Source organism: Anser cygnoides, chromosome 15 (assembly GCF_040182565.1).
Source record: "Anser cygnoides isolate HZ-2024a breed goose chromosome 15, Taihu_goose_T2T_genome, whole genome shotgun sequence".
Classification (NCBI taxonomy): domain Eukaryota; kingdom Metazoa; phylum Chordata; class Aves; order Anseriformes; family Anatidae; genus Anser; species Anser cygnoides.
In genome coordinates this window covers 2,019,742-2,046,697 of record NC_089887.1, presented here as the reverse complement: position 1 = coordinate 2,046,697, position 26,956 = coordinate 2,019,742, and the positions used below count along the sequence as shown (strand labels likewise).

Genomic DNA, 26,956 nt, shown 5'->3' with positions numbered 1-26,956 from the left:
GCCGTCTGAACAGCGCTGGCCCTGTTGGTGCTGTCGGTCTCGTGTCCAGAGGCGTATTAAATGCCATGGCTGACATCCGCCAAGGGAAGAGCCTGTGGAGTACTTCGGCTCATAGGGCTCTGGGGCAGGGTTGTTTTTGGTTCGTTTTTTTCCTGTTTTAATTTTGCATTTGATTTTCAAGATCTCTCCAAGACCCAGAGACGTCACGTCTGCAGTGCTCCAGTAGGATTCCAGGTGCTTGGGCTTGAAGAGAAAAACCGATTACGACGATGTTGTCAGTGAAGCTATACGAGTTGGTGAGGCTGCAATAGCGTTGAAACATCTGCACTTCCCAGATGTGATTCGCTCCATACGATGCTGCAGCATTTGGGCCCAAACGAGGATGGGAGATAAAGTATGTGCTGCACATGTGAGTGCACGTATGTGTGAGTGTGCGTATAAAACATCATCTAATGGGAGCCAGACTGGCCATAAACCAGGGATGTTACTGAAGTCAGTGACATGAGCTTGAACATGCACTGCTGCCATATTTCCACCGATGATTATTTATTTATGCCTAGGTGGAGCTACTGAAGCTAACTAAAACCGTTAGGATCCATCACGTTGCCCAAGCCAAAGCACTCACCCGCTAACGTGTCAAATGTCTGTGTAAGCTGTAGGTTCGTACGGTTTTAGTGTCATGGCTTTAAGTGATGGTAAAGTTCTGAGTGAAAGCACTTGCTTTGTACCATATTCCTGATTTAAAATGGTCACACTGCATCTTCCCAACCCCTGGCTCTCGCTGACTCTTTGCCAGTGGTTGCATCGCTTTTCAGCAGTGTAGCAGTGGTGGTAGTGGTGCTGTTGGGATTTGGGTTTCTGTCTCCCTAACATCCAGATTTCGGGACCTTTAAATAATGTTTTATATCGATATTAAAAAAAAAGTAACAATCAGAACAGCCTAACTGGAAACAGATGGCAGATGATGAACTTTTTTTAAAGGAACTTTATAATAGATGTATTCTGGGGAGTCATTTAATGGTGTCAGATATAGATGTGTGAAGACAGAATGTGCCTATTTGAGAAGTGGAAGTGTCTGGGAGTGGGCTGTTGCCTTTGGAGCATTTGCTTGTGTTTGAAGAGGATTTTTCTGCGTAGTTAACAGCTACAGAGAGCTGGCTGCCTGAAATGAGGGGTTCCTACCATTGCTGCTCTTTACTCTTTCCTCTGGTATCACCGTCTGTTGGAGCAGTTTAGATTATGCTCCTAGTCTTGGGTTTCTGGGTCCAGGTTAGCAAAGCCAGGTAGCCCGGTGGGACAGAGCCCTTCTGGTGGAGCTGTCCCCATAGAGCAGTTGAAAATCCGACTCTGCTGACTCTGCCACATCTTCAGTGGGTGTAACCACTGTGACTCCAAGTCCGCTGAGATGTACCGGTGTGCCCAGATACCACCCAGTATCCTCCCAAATAGTGAACTCTTTTTTTTTTTTATATTATTTTGTGTTTCATTAAGTTATTTTCTTCCAGGTTAAATTAGGGTGTTTCATGCCTTTGTGGATATATGGGTAGTTTGGTTCAAGCACACCTTGTATCAGCTGAGCATACATCTGTAAAAATGCCCCCAGATCAAGGGTGCAAGTTCTACCAGTATCCCTTGCATAAAGACTGGATACCTTCAATTAAACCCGTTGAAATGAATCCCGTGCAATTCCAGGGTGAGGACAAAACCCTGAAACTTGGTGTCTGGGCTGCCGAGGGATAGTGGTAAAGATGGATTTTGAAGTGTCCTGCTTCAATGAAAATAACTCACTTGCTTGTTCTGGGCCAAGTTGCTGGGTTTAATGTTTCTCTGTAATGATGCTGCCTCCAGAGAGGTTTTATTTTGATTTGGAAGTGTTGGGATGAGGATGCGGCCCTGGGATGCTTTAGCCCACACGCAGTTTACACAGCTGTATTATCTGAGTCCCCAGGCACCACCAAAGACATTATCTCCTTGGTGATGCAACAGCTAGAAATCGCAGGAAACCTGTGTCACTCAGTGCTTTCATCTTCCTATAAAAACGGGGTTTTCTTGGAGCTGGTGACTCAGAGAAGTCGCCAACGGGTGCAAGAGACTCCTCGAGCAGCTGTGCTTCATTTGCCACCCTGGCTGCAGCGGGATGCAGGCGTGGAGCCGTGCCGGGGTGGGACGGAGACGCTGCACTGGGGCCAGCAGCGATCCCCACCCAGGGAGCACTCCGTAAACCCAAGTCTCACCTTTTTGGCATTCTGCGTTTTGCAGAAGGACGGTGGGTTTTGCTTGCTGCCATCAGCTGAGTAAGTGGCTGATCTCGGCGGCGCCTCAAGCCCCAAAATACCTTGACGCAGCCGGTGTTTGTGTCACGGGGCTGCACCTCTCTTGCTTTTCTCCGAGGGACTCCCGTGGTTTAGCTTAATTTCTCCCAGGAGCACGCAGGTTTGTCCACGGGAGGCGTTCTTGATTACCTGCTTGTTTCACACACGTGCAACCCGCTTTGAAGATGGGTTAAGCTAAACAGGAACAACACAGGTTTTTTCTGGGAGTGGTGTCCACATGTGGAGTTATTCAGGAAGAGATATGGCACTTCAGATTTACACCCTACTTTAATTAGAAAAACTTGCAAGCACAGAGAAACTCTAGACCGGTGCCAGTTTTACAGACTGAGAAAGAAAGTGGCCTAAAACAATGTTCCCTGCTCATCGCATCGGCACTTCTCGTGACTTGTGTTGATGAGAGAAGAGATGAAAGAAAATCCCAGAGGCTGATTCATTCGGCTAATAAAGCTCCAAGGATCTGAACCATCTGAAAACTCGAAAAGCTTGTTCCCTTCTATGAAACATGCTGTCCCTGAGCTGATGCTAGTGGTAGCTGGAACACCACTGCACGCGTAGCACCGAATTGCAGAAACCATTTGTGCAAAGTGGGACCTCGGAGAAAGTCTAGCAGGAATGCTCACAAAATAGCAACAACTCCATAGTTTGGAAACATTTAGCACAGGATTGTGGCCTGTGTAGCGTGGCGGTCGGGTTTGCTGGGTCTTGTGGATTGATTTATTTCGCTTTGCAAGCAAGGAAACAGAGAGGAGAGGGTCAGATGTTCTGAGAAACCCTTCTGACAGGGGCAGGTTGCTGCTTGGCTGCCCCTCTTGCTCCTGGAGTGCCCCTGTGTAACCTTAGCTGGTTTCTGTAGTATTTTGTTCTGCTCTGAGCTTGCACCAGCAGCCCAGCCTGTAGCCATTCTGTCCAGCTCAGCACCATCAGCTCGAGGCGGGCTCGAAGGCACATTCAGAGACATGAGCCCACATCACGTCACTCTACTAGCTGCATCGGTTGTTTCCTTCTGGGGCTCATCTTTTTCCTGGTGACAAGAGATTGATGAATTTCTTTTCACCCTTACCATAGCCAGTTCATCTGCAGGAGCCATTTTTACCCAGTTTCAATGCTTTTTGCTAAAACTTGCCTGGCTGCTGGGATCTGTGCTGTTCCCTGCCAGGAGTCCTGCAGGGTTGCTAGCATTTAAGGTGGGAGTTTTCCCCTATACCTCCTTCAGCTACATCCTCCTTCCTTGAGGAAATGCTGGATTTTGGAAGAGTTAAAATATAACAGCTCAGATCATTCTTCCTGAGCAAAGTAAGAGGTTAGGGAAAGGGGGATTTGCTGAACTACGCATTCCTATAGCATGAAACAGGTTGGGAGAGAAGGGGAGACAGTCATTTCTCGCATTGTGGTCCTTGCTTCAGAGCACCTGAGAGCTCCTGCTGCTTGGTGCTGCGGAGAGATGCAGGAATACAGGGGCAGCAGAAAACTCAGAGCACAGTCAACGTAAATATAAAATTTCCTCTGTAAAAAACAAATCGTACTGCATTGTTTGTTCAGATCAGGGCTGGGAATTAGTATAGCAGGAGTGGAGACTGGGAAAGGGACAGGGATTGCTTTTATTGCATCCGTAATGTCATTTATTCCATAGCCAACCCTTGCAAACCAGTTCTAATCCCCACTCAAATCCCTCTGTAGCAACAACGGCAAATCTGCCAGTTCTCCTAATCAAAGGCTGATCGTTGCTGCGGGCCAGAAACCTCAGAAGGGAGCAAAGCCAAGGTAAAAGGGTCAGGATCTGGGGGAGGGGGCACTGAGAAGCCTAACGCATCCAAATCAGCTCCGTTTTGGTGATTCAGTGGGCAGATGGGATGGTGCCAGAGACACGGCCGGGCCAAGGTTGTTCTTCCATCCACACGAAGCGTTCAGGGGCAGACAGCGGGGTCCTAAAGAAAGGCAGAGATCATTTTCCCGTGGCTGTTTAGAAGAAACACAACTGCAGATAAGAGCTAGAGCTTCAAAATGTTGTTGTCCGTCCTATGTTCCTTCCCCTTTCCCCTTCCCCTCCCGAAAAAAGAGGTGAGCAGCCGGAGGGTTCCCAGCGGGGCAGTTGCCTCTCCCTGGTCCCGGTTGCCATCAGCAAAAAGTGGTGCCTGTGGTGTCTCTGCTGGAGGGTTTTCCCCTGTCCCCAATTACTGATCGCTGGAGCGCAGGGGAAGGGGAAGGAGATGTTTTCATGGAAATCAGTACCTCAAGCGTCTTGGCAGCCAAACCTAAATGGCTCAAGTCTTTTGCCCCCAACTTCATGTTTATGGTCAATCTGAAACTCCACCTGTGATCACCACATGCGTCCTCGGCAAGACTGCAGTAAATTAAAGCACAACAGGGAATTTTAAGAAATACATCCTCTTCCTTCTTGGAGTCAGGTTACAGCGACCTCCGAACATCTGGACTCAGTGTCTCAGGGCTCCCAGAGGTTCTGCCGTATGAAAGGTTCATCTGCCTTTGTTAAATTCCCGGCTTTTTCCCTTCCTCGTTGCCTCCTCTTGATTGAGCGTTGCTTTTAGTGTGGCTGGTCCTCTATGTAACTGGTATTTTATGTTCAGTACGTAAAATGCGCCGTGGAATTTTAGTTATCTGTTGCCATTGGTAAACACAGATCTGTAGCCCATCGCCACTCACTGTGCTTGTGTGAGAAGTCTAAAATTAAGCATGCTCCTATTTTTTCGAAAGCCTGAATTCCTTCTGAGCTACTGGTAACCAATATCCTCAAAGACTGAAATACAATGTTCATTAAAAAAAAAATAATAATAATAAAGCTATGGTATTCCCTAGTATTCCCTAGGACACAGAAATGCATTTGTTTGTGTGACGCCCTTTTGCTTTTAAATCCCTTTACCTGATCCGCGGGGTGCCATGATAAAGAGGCAGGCTTTGATCACCGTGTCCTGCTAATTGAACTGAAGAGCTCCGTGCAGTGCAGGCCTTGCTGCTCTGGATTTTTTTAAGTCCGGAGCAAGAGCAAGAAGCAAAAGCCATGGTGTGGCTGTGCAGGAGCGGCGGTCCTCTGTCCAGCAGAGCCCCGTGGTGGTCCCCGTTGAGAAGAGCCCTCCCAGGCAGGAGGTTTTCCAGGCTCTCAGGGAGGGCGAGTTAGAGATGGCTGTGGATGCTTGATCCGTGTTGAGTTGGTTCAGAAGGGCCGGCACTGAGATTTTCAACGAGATGTCATTGCAGCTCCGTGGCAGGGCCAGCAGTAGGAAAGGGAGTTGACTGCAAACATCTTGGTCAGATGCCTCTGACAAAGGTCTGAAGCTTCACGTGGCCCAAAATTCAAGTGTGCATCAAATTGAGAGCCGGGTGCTCGCTCCCTGTTCGTTCAAGTCCCTGCATGTGGCACCACTGCCCATGGAGTCCTCGTCACCGTGCTCATCACCAGTCACCGCGCTCCTTTCCCTTTTGCTCAGGTTTTATCTGGTTCTAACCCCGGTTCCATCTCTTCTACTGGATGTTGTGGGATGTCCCATCTCTTAACAACAGCATCATCATAGCAATAGTGCCCAAATCCATGGCTGCGATGAAGTCGGGCCGGTTTCTAGCTTTCACTACCGAAATGCAGCATCTCATGGAAGTCACCCCCAGGGAGGGGTCCAGCTCTGCCTTCACCCCCGTGGCACCCCAGCCCTTCAGCTGTTGTGCAAAGATCAACGCCCTGCAGGAAAATGCAACTCCAGCTTTCTGCCTTTCAGGCATAGGCCTCAAGGTTTTAAAGACTTACATATGTGTTTCACTTGATGTGCTCTGAGTATTCCCATTGAAGTTAACTAAGTGGATAAGACTTCACAGGATTAAAGCCAAATGAGTCCTCACCCACCATGCTGGGAAGTCTCGTTGAAGTGGGTCATTGGAGGGAAAGGAGGAGGAGTCTGCCGAACTTGCCCCTCTTTCATTTTATGCTTCTATTTATTTAAAGGATATTTTTTCTAAGCCAGCTTGGGGGGAGAAAAAAAAAAAGCCCCAGGCTGTGGTGTAACCACCACAGTCAGATGTTGTCATGACTACTAAACAAGAAACCTAATTTATAAAATGAGGAAAAACATATGAATGTGAAAAAAAAAAAAGAGAAAAAAAAAAAAAAGACGATCTCAAAATATTAGGTATGATGTAGAGAAAAATATAAACAGACAGAGTTAGGAAATTCCATAAGGAATATGACTTGTTTAATATTAATCATAAAGGAAAAGATTATGAGAGCTCCAGTGAGTGCCAAATGAAATATTCCACGCTCATCCAGGACTGTGATAAGAGTCCTCGTGGTGCTTTTGCTTGGCTGCCGGGGCAGTCGGAGCTCTGCTGCCCTGCTCAGAGGAGGGCTCGGAGGTGTCCTTGGTGTCCTGCTGTTCTTCTTTTCTCCTCTCTCCGGTGCTTTTCCTCCCTTGCAGGATGGGTGCAGGGAGTAACTGAGCGGAAAACTTCATCCATTCAGTGACAGACTAAATAATCTGTACCTTTATTTAAAATATTGACAACCGAATTGGGGAAGATAATTCTGTTCAGGGATGCTCTTCTCTCTGTCTTGCCATCTGTCCTTCACAGAGTTTGGAAAGCTTGTGGAGATCCTGAAAGGGAAGCGTTGGAGAAGTCCCAGATATTTGTGATTTGCTCATGAATATGCATAAATATTCATGAGCTCACAGGCTAGGGACAGACCATTCCTTATCTAGGGCAAGGTTAAAGCAGGGAGCCCCGTGCGTCTTTTGGGGCCGGGCTCACCAACAGGACACCTCCGAGCAGGTAGCAAGGGGCTCCTTCAGGGCTTGCCGGGTGCCGTGCCGAATTCCTTTTGTCGAGCTGGGCTGGCACCACTCGGCCCTGTGCTGGTGACAGTGCCCTGATGTGGCCCAGGCACCCCTGGCCACCAGCACCACGACAGCGGCGGTGCCACCACAAGACGCCAGAAAGGAGCTGCACTGACCACAATTGCGATGAGCGAGTACTGGGAAATACCTATGTGGTATCTCGGGTGGAAAATCCTTGGGCAGAGCTGTAATTTGCTGCTTCGTTAAACTTCCCTCAGTCTTGTCTGAGCTCCTCGTGTGTATGTCACGGAGAGATTTCAAGGCTAAAATTGTGCGTTGGGAGATTAATGTCTTGTGGCACGTCCTGTGCTCTATCGTGTAATTTTGCAGCGCTGGGGCTGGCTGCTCGCAGGCCACATTGGACCGGTCTCTGTTTGGCACTCGCTTGTAAACATTTTGGTTTACAGAAACCTTCAGGGTTCCTTCTCACTGTCACACGAAATTAAGCTACGAAGCCCTGCTAAAACCACCCAAAACAACGTCGGACTGCAGCCCGTAGCACCGAGGGCTGGGATGGAGGAGACCTGGCGGGGACGGGGGCACCTCGATGTGCCCAGCGCCCACGGCAGCGCTGCAGCCCCCGGGGCTCGCGCGGAGCCTTTCCCCCGGCCGCGGTCCAGCGCCGCTGCGACCTGGCACCGGGCGTTCGCATGCGGCCGCGCTGCCAGAACGCTCATCACGACGTCGATGGTGCGGAAAAGGTGGACCAGCAGAGCTCCGTGCGTCTTTTCCCAGCTCGGGGCTGGCTCGCAGCAGCCTGGAAGCGTTCAGGTCCCGGTTGCTTCTGATTTACGGCTCCCTTCTGCTCACTGCGATGTCGAACGCGAGCCGCGGCAGCAGCGCCAGGGCCAGGCAAGTTCTGGGCTCTTCCGCTCCGTGTCTGTTCCCCTTCCTCTGTCTTAATGTCCTGCTAGCTGTCACCCAGCTCAAAAGAGCACGTTATTCTACTTTGTTAGATGAGGCCGTTTGAATCACAGGGCATGGCAGCGCTGAATTTTCACTCTGGCTGTCTGTTGACAAATCTAATTTGCTGGTGAATAATGAGTAACCTTTTAAAATCAGCCCCACGGCCGATGTTGATGCACTCGGTTTTTGCTGAATGAGTCACACGCTCGCTTTGGAGCATAGGAACTTACTCACGGACAGGCAGCTGTATTTCATCCTCTGCTAGAGATTAATCTGAGCTGGAAAACCTCAAGCCCAGTGCAGCTTTCTTCCAAGAGCGCATCCTTTCTTGATAACGGTGCAGCTGCCATTAGGCTCTTGTCAGTGCACGGGCTAATTGCAGCGTTAGTCCGCCAGCAGTAAGGCTGTACTGTGACAGCTCTTCCTGGAATATTCTAATATATGTATATTTTTACTCCTCTTCCAAGGTTCATCTCATATGTAAGTGATCAGTGCAGCAGCATGAGCAGGGATCTCCTTGCAGCTGTGACCTTGAAAGTGGGTGGCATTTTCTGCTTCCTCTCCAGCATCCTCCGGGATCCACATTTCATGTGATCCCATCTGACACCGGCCAAATCTGTGCTGGGAAAAGTAGTACGATACTACCAGGAAATACCCACTGCCCTCGCCTCTTTATGGTTGAGATCTTCAAAGCTCCCCGCAGGAGACAGGCTCCTTAGGCAGCTTTTGAAACCCTAATTTGCCATGTGTGCGTGCAGCTACCTATTAGTTAAATTGTACACACTTTATTTGTTCACATATGTTCCTTCAGACAACCTTATCTTTTCTATTGTGCTTTACAAAGCTAAATACGGGGTTTCAGCTCCTTTTAATTTTTTTATTACTACCCAGTGCCAAACTGACCCAATCAGTTCCTCTATGGGAGGGTCAGGGCAGTTTTCTACAGGCAAACAAATACGTGCACGCAAATGGATAAATAAAATAAAAGCAAGGCTGGAGGAGTGCTGAGCATCCTGATCCACCCAGCAGGCTTCCTGGGCTCTGCAGCCCTTCCCCGGCTGCCTCCCACCCGTTGTCCTCAGGCGTAATTCGGTCCCGTGTAGAAGGACCCGCTCTGGGAGGGAAGGGAAAGAGTTGAAAGTTCTCCTTTTCTGATCATTTCATAATTTACACCTCACTCCCATTGTAACCTAAATTACAAGCAAGGCGCCCAAACACCGAAACTGCTGCAGATGGCAGCACAAAAAAAGTGTTATTTAACACATTTTGTGTTTTCTTAAGTGTATCTGGTTTTGCCCAATGTACATTTCATTTGCTATTTACTTAAGTCCCCACCGCTGACAGCTTGTGGATGCTAAGCTACCATCTGGGATGTAAGTAAAATGCCTTTTTTCTCCTCCTCCTTCTTTTGGCCCCACGAAATTCAACAAAGGCTTTATGTGCACCAGTTGGGCATCCCGAATCGTATTGTAAATATGCGGAGCAGCGTGTCAGCAAGTTGCCCGTTTACAGCATGTATATGTCACAATTTTCAGCCCGTTTTGTGCCTGCTCTCCTTGCCCAAGTTAAGCAGCAAAACTGACGATTTGAGGGCGCTTATTTTCAAGCTTGAAAGCATCGTATGTGCAGCCCGATGAGGTTTGGAGGTCAGGTCTGGCTGGCTCGTGCCTGCTCAGAGTCCTTACACAACGCTGGGAACTGCTCCGGGTACCCGCGGCAGGGAGCAGCCGGCGCTGTGCATCGCTGGTACCTGGTGGCTGCAAAGGCTCTTCCGTAGCAATCTTCATCCCGCAGATGGGGATGCTAAGGCACAGCAACAGCTCTGCACTTTCCTCGCGTTTCTTCTCTTTTTCTCTTTTTATTAAACATATCATTTCCACTAACGCTTTTACATTCAATCTTTTATTTTTATCCCTGAGGCTTTTACAGGTTTTCTTTATTAAAATCAAATGGTAACCAGCCCCAAATAAGGCACTGGATTATTTTTTTTTTTTTTGGTGCCTTTTCACACCACAACTGTTTTCTATTTTGCCTAAGCCTGCAGAAGCCCGCGGCCCGGCAGCTCGGAGCGGCGCTGGGACGTGTGTGAGCTCGGAGCGTGCTGCGAGAGGTTGGTTTGGTGGAAAAATCCAGGTCATCCTGCATTTTGAAATACGCCCAGCCTTGGCTTTCAGTGACACCGAGTAGCCAACCCAAGTTAAATATTTTACTGCAGATGTTGCTAAGAGCTTAGAGTTACTGAAATTATGTACTTTAATGAGGCAAAGAAAGTAGCTGCAGAAAGATATAAATCAGAGAAGCCACCAATGTTTTCCACCGTAGTGTCAAGCTGATCAGATGTGACATCCCCTTGACTTTTTCCTTGCATTTATGGTATGCCTGCGGATGTGGTCATGTTCTTTACTTTTAGCTTTAAAAGGAAAAGATGAGTTTGAATCAATGTTGGGACTGAAATACCAGTGAATTTGGGGAGTGGAGTCCTGATCCAGCTTTTGCAGCTGGCTGCTATGTCTCCACAATTGGTCAAACCAAAACCTTGGATTTGAATTGTTTTGAAAGGGATCCGTAACACGGATCCCATTTCTGTGTGCCAGGACTGTCTGAGATTCGAGGTACTCAGCCCGCCCATCCCCGTTTGTTCCAAAGAACATTGTTTTCCCCATGCTCTGTCTTCAATACCAATTTGATCCAAATTGTACCAAGACCTGGATAGATGCTAAGCAGAAGTTCTCTATCGCAATAAATTGTTCTCATGTGTTCCCCTTCTCTAATGGGGCTTGCTCTTATTTTTGCGATTGTTAGATTCATCTGAATATTGTAGAAAAAAAGTGAATTTCAAAGGAGTCTGCAGTGACTGCATGTGGAAGGGGAATTGAAGTATTTTTGCCAGAAGTATTTTAGCATTCCTTCAATCAAGGAATATAAACAGTTCCATGTGACTTCAGACTGATCCAGGATTTGAGAGAGCAGGGTTTAATTCGGATCATTTCTTGCGAAAGGAATTTTGAAGCCACACGTCTCTGTGAGGAATGTCCTAATTAGCAGCGAAAAGGAGATTCTGGAAAAGGAACTCTCACTTTCTCCTCTTAATGCTGTTCTACTCTATCACTGATGATTAAATAATCATCTAGCATCTGTTACAGCGGAGCTCTGGACTGCGCCATGTAATATGTGAAAAAGTTATGGATCTCTGCCTATTGACAGCCTATCCCAGATTGCTATTAAAACAGGATAGAGCTCAAGTAAGAATTGTTTCTGCTGGACTGAAAAGTGCTTTTGCTGAATACTCTTTTTTCCTGTATTTTAATATTAGGTGATAATGTTTGCTCTTAAGCAGGAATGGCAAATGAAGTGATGTCTGTGGTTTGACCAGCTCAGGAGTTACACCACTGGTGTGGGTTCGTCCTTGCAGTATCTGGGTCCTGTTGAAGCTGATAGAAACCCCCCCGCCGAAGGTATGCACAGGTCTCCATCCTCTGAAACCTGCCATCCCCAAAACCCCTGTAGCTTCAGGGAAAGACAAGCGTGCTATGGATGCCAAGTCCTGGATTCTTGATCCCTGGTACTGTACCAGGCCAAAGGGCCGTCATTTAGTAAGTGACCTTCTACTTTGTCCTTGCACACAGTTGAATTCAAAGCATCACCACATGGAGCTGACTGCAATACAGACCTAAGGTCCCTTGGTTCGAGGGGATGCGTAGTCTCCGAACAAACAGGCTGTATTTCCTCTTCCGAGGGCTTCCCACGTCATGGCACCATCTTAAATCATTGGTCTGAAATTTCCTCCTGGCTCCCTGTCCTCAGAGACGCGCCACACGCCCCGTGGCTCACCGAAGGCATCGTCCGTGTGGCTGGCAGGCTGCGGACGAGGTGCCCAGCAGACTCCCACCGAGCCTTGCATGGCACATAACGGCTTCCCCACATCGTCCTGCGGTGGGGACACGGCCGGAGGTTTGTCCCGGGAACAGGGGCGGGCTGTGCTACTGGTGCACCGCCGGTATTTGTCTGCAGCCGTTCCCAGAAGTGCATCCAGCCAGCGGCGCGAGCAGCCCGTGTAACTCCTTAGTTTTTTGACAGTTTTATGACCTTAAATTTGCACCTTATGGAAAACTATGACAGTCAGTGATTAATTGCCGTGTTGGAATTTTTCTTATGATGTCTTAATATCCGAGTATGTAGCAGACCTCAGCAGAGAGGAAAAATAAAAACCTGCAGCAAAGCACTCCCAGAACAACTTGACTAGGCAAGTATTGCCCAGTCCAGCTCGCGCTATCCAAAAGACATGGTTATATTTAGTATTATTTCTTTTAAAGCTGTCATGCTATTTACTAGGTGTCTAGCTCAAATTTGAAACCAGCTTGAAAGGAAGCGATGAAACGATTTTTCACGGATGTGTTCTTCAATCACATGTTAGTAAGAAAGTGGCTTTCGATATTACAAACCAGATGCTGGCTGCTAACAAAAACAGGCGAGAGCTCTTCATTAAACACTTCTGCTGTTGCGCTCTGAGAATACCTTACTGCAGCACTAGTGAGAAAACTATTTCTATCAATTTTTACAGTCAGCTGCTTTCAGCTTATTTGCCTTCCTTGCTTTACCTTGTGTCTGGCTGTCTCCACCTGACCGCCTGCCCGGCGCGCAGCACAGGGTGATGATGTTTTGATCTTTAAGCAGCCAGGATGGGACCAGGGTTCCCGGGGAAGGCGCTCAGAGGCCAGTCCCCTGTCGTATTTTCACAAACCCTCAGATTCTGACTGGGAAAAAATCTTTCCAACCCGCGCTCCCTGCGGAGGAGGGCAGAGCCCGCCCGAGGGTCTCCGTCCAGCACGACCCATCTGGAGGTACCACCGAAGCAGAGCACTTCTGCTGGACTTCAGCTCCGCATGTGCTATAAAAGCACTTTTAATGAGCGGGACGGAGCTGGTTAGTGAAACGCTTGGACCATTAATAGATGTAGAACTTTTTTAACGTGCTGTTTGACTTTATTGATGAAATGAGCTAATCGGAACGAGCGCTGCTCTCGCGCTGAGTGAAGAAATCCAGGCGTGCTTTGTGGTAACAATGCTCTGGTTTTCCACAGCGCCGTTGTCTTGCGGATGGGTACTCCAGCATTGTGCAAACACTCTCGAAGCACCAGAGGGCTGCGGTGCTGGCAGGGGAACGTCGCGGCTCCTCGGCCGCCTGCCCGCGGTGCCGCCGAGCGCTGCGGCAACCTGCCTCGCAGCCGGGGCTGAGACCTCCTGCGTCCCGTCCCGCCTCGCCCGGCTCCGCAGAAAATTCCACGGTCGCTTTTATGACCATGAGTAATCAGGAACTCGGTTTTACATCCTGTTTCAAAGTCCACACAAGGCCCCGTAATTACATGCTAATATGGTTTTCTCGGGGCTGAAGCAGGGCTAGGTTCTGACCTCATGCTGGGACAAACCGACGGGGTCGGTCGCTCCGGTAGCTCTGCCCCTTCCTGCTCCTCCTCATCCTCCTCCTCTTGCCAGGGACGGTCGTTCTGGTGGTGCCAAGCCTTCAGCTAGCACTTAGTGCTTTGGACCGGTGCCTCATGGGCATCACCTGCCTGCAGGGCCGGGTTTGGTTGCAGCTCGGGCTGTTCCTGGGTTCCTGCAGAGCTCCAGCCCTGAGGGTCTCACCCATCCATTTGCCACCTCCTTTTCATGGAAATGTTCTCCATGGTGGAACCCTCTGCCCCAGACCTGAAGGACTCGGTCTTACCTGCCGATAACAGCATCCCAATGGAGGAGTCCTGCCACTCAAGTCAGCTTTCTGGAGCAAGTTAGAGAAAAATCAGGAACAAATTAGTTGAAATCGGTCCTCTGCTTGTAGGATGCTGCTGAAAAGCTCGCTGAGATTTGCTGGTCCGTGGAAATGCTCTTTGGCCTTTAGTAAAATGGGGTCTTGAAACGTTTTTGCCATTAGATATCTTTGTGACAGCTTCTCCCTTTAGGAAGTAACTTTACCATCAGGGATGGAAAGATGTTGATAATTCAGAGCAGAGTAGCAAAATTCCTTCCTTCTGTAAAATTATTCTTTCATTTTATATTGTTCCAACACTCTACATAAACACTCCTTCGGCAGTTATTTAGCCTGTAATATATTAATGGGGAACACTATAGCCTCTAGCAAAAGCGTCATCGGATCAAGCAACACCAAGAGGTACTTTACATAACAAAGCTGCGGAGCAGAGTAAATGTGTCAAAGTCAGTAATTCGGAGACATCTCAGCTCCGAGGGGGCAGGACGGGAGTCAGGTTGTGTTTCAGACCCAAAGCAAGCAACTGATCCTAAATTCACACACAATTCTTCGGTAATTGAGTTAAATGTATAGGATTTCCTAGGACAGAAATACTTGCTACGAGTTCTTGTGCTACATGATAAATGAAAGAAAGTCGGTTTAACCCCTTCGGCTCCGGGTTTCTCTCCCGTCGCAGCGTCGTGCTGGGTGTGAGGCTGCTGGAAGGCCCAGGGGTGTGTATAAACACAGTCACTCCTCTCGCACTCTCTCGCCTCTCTTTGCAATATTTTTCACTGAAAATCGGGAAGTTGTGCTTCTCCAAAGAAATGCTCCGCGGTCAAGTCCCATAATCCGTGGGAACTATGGTAGGTGGTTCGTGTAGCTACAAATTAAAAGTGAGTATGGATTGAAACATTTATATTGCCTCACGTTTAGATCAAGAACAAATGTCGTGTATATAGCAGGATTGGAAAGGGTTGGGCTCCCAATTGCTGTAGCACAATTCTGTTTGTAACTTTAGACCAGGCGCTTAGAGTGAGACTGCAAAACCCTTACAGTGCAATTTGTAACGTGTCAAAATCTGACCCAGTTCATGGACCAGTTTTGGTCAAGATTGCTGCATGACTGTATTTGTGCATCTGTACTTACTTTATTCCTCAATATTTCTATGATACATTTCAGCAGAGTCTCTAACTGTTAAATATTTAGAAATATAAATTCTGACCTCTGTTTTTTTAGGGATAAATATTGGTCTTTTTTAATTTAGTTGTTCAAGTCCCCAGTCGTAGCTACTCAGAAAAACAAAAAATCTGAAGGTAGCATGTGAATTATAAAACACTTTGAATTCTAGCTAACTGCTCTGGCTCTAAATGAATCATTTGCATAGCTTTGGTTGTGGCAGAGCGACCACTCACTAACCGGAGGTGCTCGGTGTGTGTACGTAGCTGTGCGAGGCACATTGCAGGGTTTATTATTTTCTTATTTCTGTATTAAATGTGGTAATAATATGTGGGTTCTCTCCTATCATCTTGTGGGAAGGAAATACTCAGCCTGTGCCTATGAAGTCATGTTTTGGATACCACATTTGGGATATTTCCTGACTCCACAATATTCCCAGCGAGCTGGGTGACTTTGGAAAGCCAGGGCTGACAGAATTTATGGCCGAGCTCTCCGAGGAGTGCCCGGGTGTCCTGCGATCAGGTGTGCCCGTAACAGGTAAGGGATGGAGAAAGGGAGGCAGCTCTACGTGAAGCCTGGGAAGTGTTCCGAGGCCATTTGAGCCCTGTGCCTGGGGGAGGAAAGAAAAAAAAAAATCAACCAAAACATTGACTCATGTTATGTCTTGGCTGTCAGGATTTCTAGGCAGAGAAACGAGACGCGTGTGCTGCGTGCCGCGAGGGCGCAGCGTGCCCGCCGCGGAGCTGCGAGCCGGAGAGGGGCCCGCGCTCAGCCTGCCCGTGCTCGTGCTCCCATTTCCTCCTTGGCTTGTCTCTGCTGGGAAAGCAGAAGCAGGTTGTGTTTAAAAAACAAACAGAAATGCACGTGGGCTGCGTTTCGTAATGTGGATTAGGCTGAGATCACCTAATTCACCGCCCGTCCAAAAGTAAACTGAAGTCAAGCCTTGTTCCTCTTTCTGGTCTGGCTGGCACGACTCGCTTTGCTCCTTTTCCTCCTGGTACTTCCAATAGCTTTCTGAATTTCTGTGGGATTCACAAAGCTATTTTATCTGCTGTATAAAACAGAGCAAGTGGACAGGGGTAATTATTTTCCTATATATTTTTTCTGCACTAAATAGCTCTGCAAAGCAGAGATTAAATCCTCATGCAAATACTGAGTCAAGAAGTTAACGAGATTAAATTAATAATAGGGGAAAATTAAATGTTCTCGCTGTTGTCATTTAATGGGAATTTTTTGCCCGTGCCTACAATAACTTTTGGGAAAAACTACATATATAAGTATTTTTCAAACTGAAACCAGATGGGGGAATGATAGCCTGTTTTTCTTTGTGGGAGGCTATGTTTTCATGGTACGCAAGTAACTGGAGGCACATTAAAATCAAATTTGGCTTTTGAGGCTTGTCCTTCCTATCTCTTACAGGAAGGACCAGCTTTTGATGTTGTGAATTTCAGCTTGCCGTAGGAGCAGGAGATTCTCTGGCGGTGGGGCCGCAGGTCTCAGAAGAGCGCAGTTAACTGTTTAACCAAACCCAAAGCAACCTACACCCGTTCAGGGAAAGCTGGCGTTTTCTTTTCAAAGATCTGTCCCAGGCACAGATGGCACAGAGGCTGTGGGCGATGAAGTGTTCCCAACGCACTCGTGCTATCCATTCCAGTGGCACTTGCGTGCCACCCTCCGCTGTTCACCGAGCCCGGTTGCTGTCTTCCCCCAGTGAAACCAGGAGAGCAAGCTGTCGGAGGAGCAAGGAGTGATGCTGGGGGACTGGGCAAACGCATGTAGGTGGGTGATGGCAAATCTCTCTTCCCGTCGCCTGCACCAACAGTTTGTCCCCCTCTGCTCAGCGCTGTGGCCTCGCCGGGTCATTTCCAAGCTCCCACTTTCTCGAGTTCCCCCGGGGAACTGAGCGGCTCAAAGTGCCTTTGCCCGGCCATGGGCAGCGCGCCTGGTGCAGGCACTTCTCGCGGCTGGGGCCCCTGCAGGTAGCCCCCTGTAGCTGCTGGGTACTCAGCATGTGTGCAGGGTGAAGGGGACGGGGACCAGGTGCTCCTGCTGAATGCAGCAGCTCCCTCGCCCCTTCTCGGTGGTGGCATGTCACCTCCTATCGTCGGCGCCTTCATAGAGCCACTAAATCCAGCTTTAAAGACTAATTTCCTCTTTCTTTGGTGACATGCAAAGTCCATTGATCAGCATTCTTGAGTTTTGGAGGTCCGGCAGGAGGAGGGGTCTTCACTGTCCCCATCAGCTGAGCTGGTCCCACATGTACCTCTGGGGACCTGCACTGAGAAGACCCAAGTGGGACCCGGGTACTGCAGTACTGACAGCACCGAGGTGAGCCGCTCTCGTTGGTCTCCTGCTTTTCACCAGCACAGAGTGAGTAAGTGGTTGTTTATTCTGTGTGCAACGAAGGAGGTTTACTTTTTTCTGCATCCCCTTTTTTTTTTTCGGAGTTGATAAATAGGTTCTGTGTTTTATCTTGAAATGATTAGTGCCTTTTTTATAACAGTCAGCACTAAAAAGTCACATCTCAGGAGGCTGTTGGTGTAATTAAGACCAGTAACAAAGCAGGATGACCTCAGCCACAACCAGGGGAGAGCTAGAGAGTACTTAGCAAAGTTGGATCTTTTCAAATAATCTGAGCCTAAGGAAATCCATCCTAGGGGTCTTAAAGAGCTAGCCGTTGAAATCTTGTCAGCATTAGTGATTATCTTTGAGAATTAGTAGAACATAGGTGAAGTAATGAAAGGATGGAGAAGGGCTAATACAGTAACTGTCCTCTAAAGAGAGAATAAAGAAGAGCCAGGAGATTACAGAGCCTGTGCTGGAAGAAAATGATGAGACAGGCCATTTGTAAATACCTCCAAAAAACAAAGGGAGAGCTGCAGCCATCGTGGTTTTGCCAAGAACAGACTGTAAAAGCAGTCTTCTTTCCTTCACTGACAAAACAAGGCACATGAATAGAGGATAAATAATATATGCTTTTACTGAGGCTTTTGAAACTGTTTCACATAAAATCTCATAAACAACCCAAGAAAGCAGTGTCTGAGAAGTAGGAAATACTGTCCGGTGGACAAAACTGGGTGGAAACTCTATTCAGCAGCTACCAATGGCTCACTGGCAGTGGGAAGGATTTATCAAGGGGACCTCCGCGGGATCTCTCTGGTGGTATTTAGGGTTTCATTAATGATGTCTAATATTTAATGAGAAGAACACACTCAGGTGGAGGGAAATGGCGGTGTGTTGGAGCACATGGTTAGAATTCAGAGTGATCTTGACAAACTGGAGATGCAGAGGGAGAAGGTTGAACACGAAGCAGAAGGTACGAGTGCAAAGCACTGGCACTAATTTTTTTCCCCAAGTAGTGGGGCGGGCTGTGATATCTAGGTGCCAAATCCACAGGAGGGTCTGGGTCTGCGAATGGCAATGTGATTGAGTCGGCAGGGCTGCACTGTTGCAGAAAGGGTGATCCTACCGGGCTATGTAAATTCTTTGTGCTCTGAGTATTTAAGTCCTTCGTGCTCACTGTTGCTGGCTGCAGCTAAAAGCTATGGCTCGGTTTTGGGCATTCCCTTCAGGGTGGACATGTCCCAGCTGGAGAAGGTCCAGAGAACAATGAAAATAACCAGGGATCCAGAGGGTGGGATCACAGGGCAAGGTTGGACCAGCTGAGATCATTCCATCCAAAAGAGAACATTACAGGAAGGAGGAAGAGGCGGTGGACAAGAGGATACTTTTCACATAAGTGAAGGCTATTGCAGATAGGCGAGAGCAGAGTGAGTAGAGGATGAGTCATGGGATTACGTATTGTCAAGGAACTCAGGCTGGATATCAGGAATAACTTCTAAATGATAAAGATGGTGAAGCACTGGAGCAGGTAGCCTTGGGAAGGATGGGGACCTGGATCCATTGCTCAGCAGGGCTTCTAGGAAGAGGTCGGTCAACCCTATCACGGCTTGGGCACAGGCAGCCCTGTCCTGGGGCAGCAGAAAAGACTTCCTGAGGTCTCTTCCAGCCCTATGATTCTGTTTTCCTTCTAAAGATATTATTCTTCTTCTGGGCACTCCAGTTTTTGCTCTTCCTTGCCGATTGCTTAGCATCAGAGCGCTCCAGTGCCACGTGGTGGCTGTGTCCCAGTGCTCTGACGGAGCCTGCGAGCTCCAGCCCCGACCTGAACAGTTTACAGCCCGTTGTTGTTGTTCCTTCTGGACAAATATACAGTCTGCTACAGAGAATATGAGCTTCTCGTACCTACTGTATGTTTGTAACAATCTGTGATTTCAAAAATAAAAACCAGCCAAACAAAGAAGTCTAACCTGTAAAAAAGTTATGGGTGTAGGTGCCCATTTTCTGACAGAGGGGTTTGGTAACAGTGCAGGGGACAGAAATGTAAGGAATAATTGTTTTTGGGCCTAGAACCAGGAAAACTACTTTTCCAAATTAATCCAGTGAGAGCCATGAATCCACAGTATTTCATATCACACTTCATAAAACTCCAGTCATAATCCATAAAACTGACATTATTAGATTAAAAACCTCAGTTCCTCCTATAAGGAGCTCGCTCATTAGACATGCTGTAGTTTTATAACCTTAAAGTTCCTACCCAATTACCATGATTAATACTGTGCTTTAATAAAAAAATTTTTAAAAATCACCACAGGGGTTGATACCATCTGTTTGTTATAATTGTGCATTTAAATATCGTCCGGCAAGAGAAAGACACTTAGTAAACAGAACCGAGGGCTGAGCTAGGCAGGGCGCAGCCCATCAGCCGCGGAGAGGTGGGGATGGCCCTGCTGGGTTGTGATCGTGGCACTTTGCGCGGTGCGAGGGCTGAAATTAGTGTGAGATGAGTGCAACAACCTCTCGATTGCATGTGGGTGATGGGGAAGGAGCAGATGCTCCCCGTGCCCCAGCAGCCCGGCAGCACCAGCTCCTAGAGGTCTTCGGTGTCCTTGTCCCCAGAGGTGGGTGCGGAGGAGGTGCAGCGCCCACAAACCCACTCTGCAGATGAGGGAAGTAAGACCTGGGGAATTTGGGGGATGAAACCCAGATCAGTGCACGCCGGTGCTAGGCGTGAATGCTCTTCACGTACCAGGGCAGGAGCTGAGCGCCTTCAATACGAGTTTGAATCGCAGAGGATCCACCAGCCCCGGTCGCTCAGCGGACAAAGTTTTGGTCTCACTGCCAGCGAAATGCCAAATACCGCGTGCCTCTTGCAGAAATGGCTGAGAAACCATCTGCTGGGACAGGCAGCCGTCAGCACGCTTGGAGAATCGTCCGTTTTCCTGTTAATTGACTTTGAAGCGGGAGTTCCTTTGAGGTTTGTTTTTGCAAAGCTCGAGGATTCACGGCGTTCATCCCCCCCTCGGGCAGGGGATCACATCAAGCCGTGCGTCAGTTCGCGGGCCGGTGCCTGCTCAGCAGCCGCAGTGGCCAGCGTGAGCATCGAGCGTCGGCTGGAATAACTGAAGCTAAAAATGTGTCAGGTTCGTGATTCCACCCACAGACCAGAAAACGCCAAATTTGTATTATTTTTGAATCCCCTGATTTTAAGGGCTGGTGGAAATAAGATATCTTGCTTCTGACTTCCAAGCAATAAAGAGAGGTGAATCACTACCGAAAAAAGCCTCTAATGGACCACCCAGTCGCTCCTTACAAAGCTGTAAAACGATCCTCCGCAGAAGTGGCAAAGTGGAGAACTATTTTCTTAATATTACTGCAATTGTGCAAGGCAAATCAAATCAGGAAAGCATCAGGGTTTCCTAACAAAGTGGCTAAGTGAGAAGTGTGTTAATGAATACAGGCTGATTAACATGCATCGAACTAAAAGCTAAACCACATACGGGTCAAAGGGGGAACGCAAAGCGTATTTACTCCTTTGAGTACAAGATGTTATGTTCGAGGACCTAACATGTGTATGTAATTCAGATTTAAATACTTTCTTCCCCCTCGTAATTCTGGATAATTATCCAACTCAGGGTAAATAAGTTAGTTTATTTTTTTTTTTTTTTACTAAATAATAGCAGGACTTTTGTTACTTACTTTAATTGGTCAGATCTCTATTTTTTTTAGGATTATGTGAATCTGCTACCAAAGAGTCCTACCAGGTTTTTGAAAATTATAACTTGCAAATCACCGTATTTAAAAAAAATAAAAAATAAATTTTAAAAAAAGCTAATCTCAGAGGGGGGTAGATGACGTTTTTAACATTTATTTGTTGTTCTTTTTAACAAGAAAATGTACATCTTTTTAATAGAACACTGGCTCAGACCGAAACTGTGCATGTTATTGATATTTGGGTTGTGGAATAGTATTTTGGGAGCCCGCCTTTTATTTTCATGAGGAGGGCCCCAGCGGGACACCACGCACACAAAAAGGAGCCTTTCTGAAGGAAGAAAAGTGCACGCTGGGTGAGTGCACACTGGGATAAACCATAGGGAAACTCCGGGGATTGGCCTTTGGGCATGCAGGTCTTTTGAGGGGACTTGTAATTAAGACACTGGATTTGTAATTGGGAGATTCGGGTCCTATTTCAGGCCCTGCTGCAAGAGTCCTTAGGTGATCTTGGGTAAGTTTCTTTAAGGCAATGTCCCCAGAGAGCGTTGTTGAAATAAGAACTAGGTGCCAAAATTCTTCCATTCTCCGCCTGTAACACAGCTGTATTAAATCCTAATTTCGATCTAAGTTTGTCTTGCGTGTTTAGATTTAAGTTTCTTCAGAACAAGAACTGTCTCTTACCACTTGATTTAGCAAGTCCAGGTGACACCAGTCCGTATTGCAGTAGAGCCTCATCGTGTATGTGAGTATAGCAAAATCCTAAAACAATCCCTGGGTAATGCCCCAGAGCCCTTGACAGCTAAATTGTCCTGCTTACGAAGTGAGGTGGAGGTACCCTGCACGGAGCCCTTGCTCTCCAACGAGCCCCGGTGCATCAGGGTTCATCTCTGCCAGAGCTGGCTGAGCTTTCACTGCCTTGCCAGAGGAGGAGGTTAAACCTGCAAGGTTTGGTGGGGTTTCCTCTATGCCTGGGATGTGGCTTTTTGGTGCTCATGGCGGGGGGCTGTGTTAGAGAAGGCAGACTCAAGTCTGTTTGCAGGAGGATAAAGTTCGGCTGCGTGTATGGAGAAGTGTTCTTTAAACAGAGTAAAAGTAGTACCAGTCAAGGTTACAGGTTTCAACCCAGCTGGAAGGTGGGGGAAGTTCTCATTTGTTGGTCTGAAGTCTGAAAAATAACTGACTATTACATCAGAACATTGTTTTTCAAAGTGTAATACATTAAGTCAGCCTTATATCTTCATTTTTTATGGGTAGGATGGTGAGACCTCTTTCTTTTCTTTCCTATTTTCTTCCATTTTGTTTTAATATGTCTGAGGAACAGCTAGTTAATTAGCAGAACCAGGGCTAAATCCTAAGTAATGTGACTAATGGGACAAGAATCCAAATCAGTCTCAAAACTAAAATAGTCCTGAACAGGCATCAGCTGCTTTTCTTTCCTTGTTTTGTCTTGCGTGCGCGGATTCCCATATAGCGACCGATGCCAGCGTGATGAATCGCTCCCAGGACGCTCCTTTCCGAGCACCGCGGTGGCTCGAGGCAGGCAGCCCTGGGACACACCAGATGTGGCTTCGTGGTGACCCCCTGGGGTGGGCTTGGTGCTGTGGTGCCGGCGTTGAAGCGAGCCCGTGGCGTCCGTTCTGCACCTGGTGCGAGTCGTGGTGTCCGCAGGGCTGAGCTGGCAGCGGTCCCTCTTCGTGTGAAACGTGGAACGATTAAATGCTGTGGCTGCCCTAGGTTAAAACCCACGTGGTTTGTGTTCGCAGGCAAAGCAGCGAGTTTTTGGGTCAGTCAGTTCTCAGCATCCTCGGTCTGGGTTGGCCTCAAAGGTTAGTGGGGCAGGCGGGATGGGACGGGGCTGTGCAGCACGCGGGGTGATGCTCCTGGCGTGGGAGCAGAAAATCCCGCGTTACGTCTCAGTTTGGGGAAATTGTGTGTGTGTAGGGGGAAACTGTGCACACAGGCTGCTTGCAGGGTGCTGGCAACTACCAACGTGACACCCCGGTGGAGCAGATAAACGCGGGGTTAGCACGCAGCGGGAGGAATAGTTCTGGTTGGGAAAGGGAATGTTAGTACCGCCGTAGGAGTTCCTGGTGAGACTCATCTGATGTCCTCTGTGCAGTTCTTGTCAGCACCCAGAAAGATTGATTGGACCTTGTTCAGGTTCAGGGCATGGTTGCTGGGATAAGCAGACAATGAAGTCCTCTGTGAGCGGAGGCAGGAGCTGGCCGGCTGGCTTGAAAGCGTGAAGGCGGAGAAGGGATGTAGCTGCAGAGATTAAACGGGGGCATCTACGAACTGCAAAAAACAACTTTAAAAAAAAAAAGAAAAAACTATAGGCTGGGCTTGAATAAATTTAGGCTAGAACAAACAGAAAAATGTTCACAGCCCTCTAGAGAATGAGGCTCCGGCAGAGCTGCCCAAGATGGGAGCCAAGCCCCCGGCAGTAGGGGCAGCACCCGAAAACGCTGCGAGGAGATGGGTGCCGGGGGGTCCCACCAGCGCCACGTCCCTCGCTCACACGTGAGTCAAAAGCCAAATAATGTGTGATCCAAACCCTGCTCCACTCGCTCGCGCTGGCGGGGAAGCTTCCCATGGGAATATCGCTGTCGCCAGCAGGGCTGTGGGGGCAGCAGCCGAGGTGCAGGTGCCCTCTGCCTGCTCCGTGCCGCGCTGGCTCCTGTAGCACTTCTGTAGTGCACGCTACCGGGCTTGTGCAGCAGGAAAAGCATCCGTGCAAGGTTTTGCACCATTTTCATGAATCCGTTCAGATGCAGACAAGGACAGCAGGGTTTGACCGAGAGGCGTTTGTAGCTCCTTTGTGGCTCGGCGTGCAGGAGCGTGGCCGAGCGCGGCTCCTCGCAGCTCCCGACACGTCGGTTGTTGTCAGTGGGCACAGGGAAGGGCCGTGATGCGGGAGGTGTCACAGCTCCCAGCCCTTCTGTCCTCCTCCCTTTGCCCTGCCGTGCCTCTGCAGGGCCGGCAGGGAGCCTGCAGCGGGGGCAGAAATTGAACACGATGCTTGCAAGAAGCAGAAATGGTTCTGGGCGTTCGGTTTCATGCGGAGGCGCAGTGAAAGGCTCTGGCAGGGGGTCGGGGTGTACCTCGAGCAGAGGTGCGGCTGCATCTTCGCCGTGGCTGACGTATGGAAATGGCAAGGAAGTGACATCATGCAACCGTGGGGAGAGCTGCAAAACGAAGCCATATGCTGCGAAGATGTGATTCATGGCCGAGGCTAAACGGGCTGTGCCCAAACATGACCGCGTGGTGCTCATTAGGACTCGCCGGAGAACTGGGGTGCAAGAAGGTTCCTTCTGTTTTTCAAGTCATTGTGATAGTAAGAAAAAAATAATGTGTGTCTACAAAAAGCCTTTCCTGCACTGTACAAATATTTATGGAGACTCTTCCAAAGACTCGCAGATTTTTACACTTTTTCTGCCTTACGCATGCAGAACATTCTCATAAATGGGCAATAAAAGTTAAAATAAAAATGCCTCTTAAAAAAAAAAAGCATACTTTATATTTAAAGCTGGTCCTCAATTAGAAGTTCCAATATTTCCTCCTGAAGGGTTTCAGAAGCGTTGAGTCTGTAGATAGATGGGCATCATCAGGAGGGGGGCCATGCCCCTGGGGCCCCGCGCAGTCCCCGGGAGCACCGCGCTTGGGCTCGTCTTGTCCCGCTGGGGAGTGTTTTGGGGCCCGTAGCCTGGGCAGGGAGGGACAGGGTTTGCCGTCAGTGTTACAGTCATGGAAAATCAGCTGACGATGTGCTCTGGTTTAAAATACCATCAACATTTCCTTCGTCACGGCCCTGAGCCCTTGCTGTCGCGTGGGCAGGTTTGAGGCAGGAGGTGGGAGCTCCGCCAGGGCGTTGCATCGTGAGGCCCCTCTGGATCCCCACGTCCTGAAGCCAACTGCCAGGGGTCACCTTGCACTGCATTCCCATCGCAATGTGCTTGCAGGACAGCAGCCTTTGGGTTTCCCTGGCAGAAACACCGGCAGGGGCAGGGTGGGGAGCAGGCTGCAGCCTGTGGACCGGAGCAGAGCTCACGTGTGCTGCTTTGGATTTTGGGGGCCTGCAGGGCAGCGCATCATCCAGGGCTGCTCAAATGTGGCTGCGTGGATGCTGGGCCAGGGACCACCCGAGTTTTTCTTAAGCTGTTTTTAAAGGGGTTTCATTCAGCAAAGCCCACAGAGGTGGGAGCTGTGGAGTCTCCTCCCAGCTTCGGGCAGCTGGCAACTTCAACACCCTCTGCTTTGTTCTTTCCTGTGTAGGTGCTTCTGATAATCAGCGGAAACCTGAGCTTCCTCAACTGGCTGACCATCGTGCCCAGCATCGCTTGCTTTGACGACCTCAGCCTGGGATTCCTCTTCAGCTCCAGGCGAGGAGGGGTGAAAGACCGGGTGGTGCAGATGCAGGCCAGGCAGGCAGCCGGCGAGCAGCCTCCCCTGGGATACGGTGAGTTGTTTCTGGAGGGAGAAAAAGCTGCAGAAAGGCGTATTCGGTGTGTTTATCTCAAAAGCTTTCATCTTCTCCTTCTGGAAAAAACATGGATGGGGAGGGAGATAATTTTGCCCCTGCGTGATCTCCTCTGTGGTTTGAAGGATGTCTGAATCTTGAGCTGATGACAAATGAGTGCAAAACCAGGAGCTGGTTTATAAAGGTCTGCTGTGACATTGCCACTAGAGGGCACGTCCTCAGTGCACGTACGGTGCCTTTGGAGGGCGCGCAGCAGAAATCCTGACTTCTCTGCTCACAGGAATCAGGGTTCCTTGCACTCGCCCCAGTGAGCATCAAACTCCAGCCCTAACTAAGCAATGCAGAATTGCACAATTTAGCTTGTGGGTATTTATTTTTCTTATTTTTATTTTGACTATTTAAAGTCGAGGATGAAACACGCAGTGTGGTTTGGGGCAAGGGTTTCATGTCAGAAGTTGGATGCAGAAGCAGGTCTCGTGTTTGCTCACTCTCAGCACTCCTTGCTCCCTGGTGGCATGGTGACCCTCTGGCCAATTTGCCCTCCTGCCCCTAGAGCCCACAGGCACTAGGGCTCTGTTTAAGTAACTCCACATGAAGCCAGACTTCCAGAAAGAGCAAAATTGGTTATTGATCTGTTGTGGAGCCAATAACTCTTGCACCAAGGGGAAGAGAGAGCTGGCTGCCGGGGAGGTGGCCGTCCCCGCTCAGCGTCCTGCTTGGAGAAGCCGAGAGGAGCGGCTGCGTGGGCACTGCCGCAGGGGGAGGGAGTTCCCAAAAACAGGGTGGAGGTGAGCTCCTGTTCATACCACGAACACGGAGAAGCGAACACAAGGGGGTTTGTAACTTCACAAAGGGGATTAATGTGGCTGATGTTCCGCTCGGAAGAGAGTTTTCAAACAGCCTGGTTGCAGAAGATTGCCTGCACAAGCAACATTGGGATATTTTTCATGGGGCTGCGTAACAGATGTAGAGTTGTATTTGTAGTATTTTTATAAACCGCATATAAGCAACAAATTGCCTATAATATCAACAACAATCGCAGATGCTCATTTTTAAATACGCTAAACATCTGTCAAAAGAGTGAAAAATGTCAGCAAGATAGAGCGTCTGTCTCTAGTCCTTTCTCATCTACCAAGAAATACAACGTATTAACCAGAGGGGTTACTTCCAGCAAGGCTAATGCAATTTCATTAAGCTTTCTCTGTGTCCTATCTTATGTATTTTGCTAGAAATCTTAAACAGCTTTTCCATTCTGGTAGCTTTGCTGTGGGAGCCAACAGCTTGCCTACCAACTGTATTTTTACATCCAGTCCCAAACAACACTCAAGTTGCACCGTGCTTTTTGCAGGAGAAGCCAAAGGTTGCTTCTCTGCTATGTCACTCGGAGAGTCACCATGTGGGGGGATAGATCTTTTTTTCGAGGAACTTGC

At 48.6% G+C, this 26,956-nt stretch overlaps 1 protein-coding gene across 2 annotated transcripts in view; it reads left to right on the top strand.

Moving 5' to 3' along the window:
• Positions 1 to 26,956, top strand: part of LMF1 (lipase maturation factor 1) — a 193,574-nt gene that overhangs the window by 141,968 nt on the left and 24,650 nt on the right. For both annotated transcript variants that reach the window (XM_048066424.2, XM_066977769.1), the window contains one exon: positions 25,322 to 25,505. In XM_048066424.2, the coding sequence (XP_047922381.2) occupies positions 25,322 to 25,505 (184 nt within the window). The remainder of the gene's footprint in view (positions 1 to 25,321; positions 25,506 to 26,956) is intronic.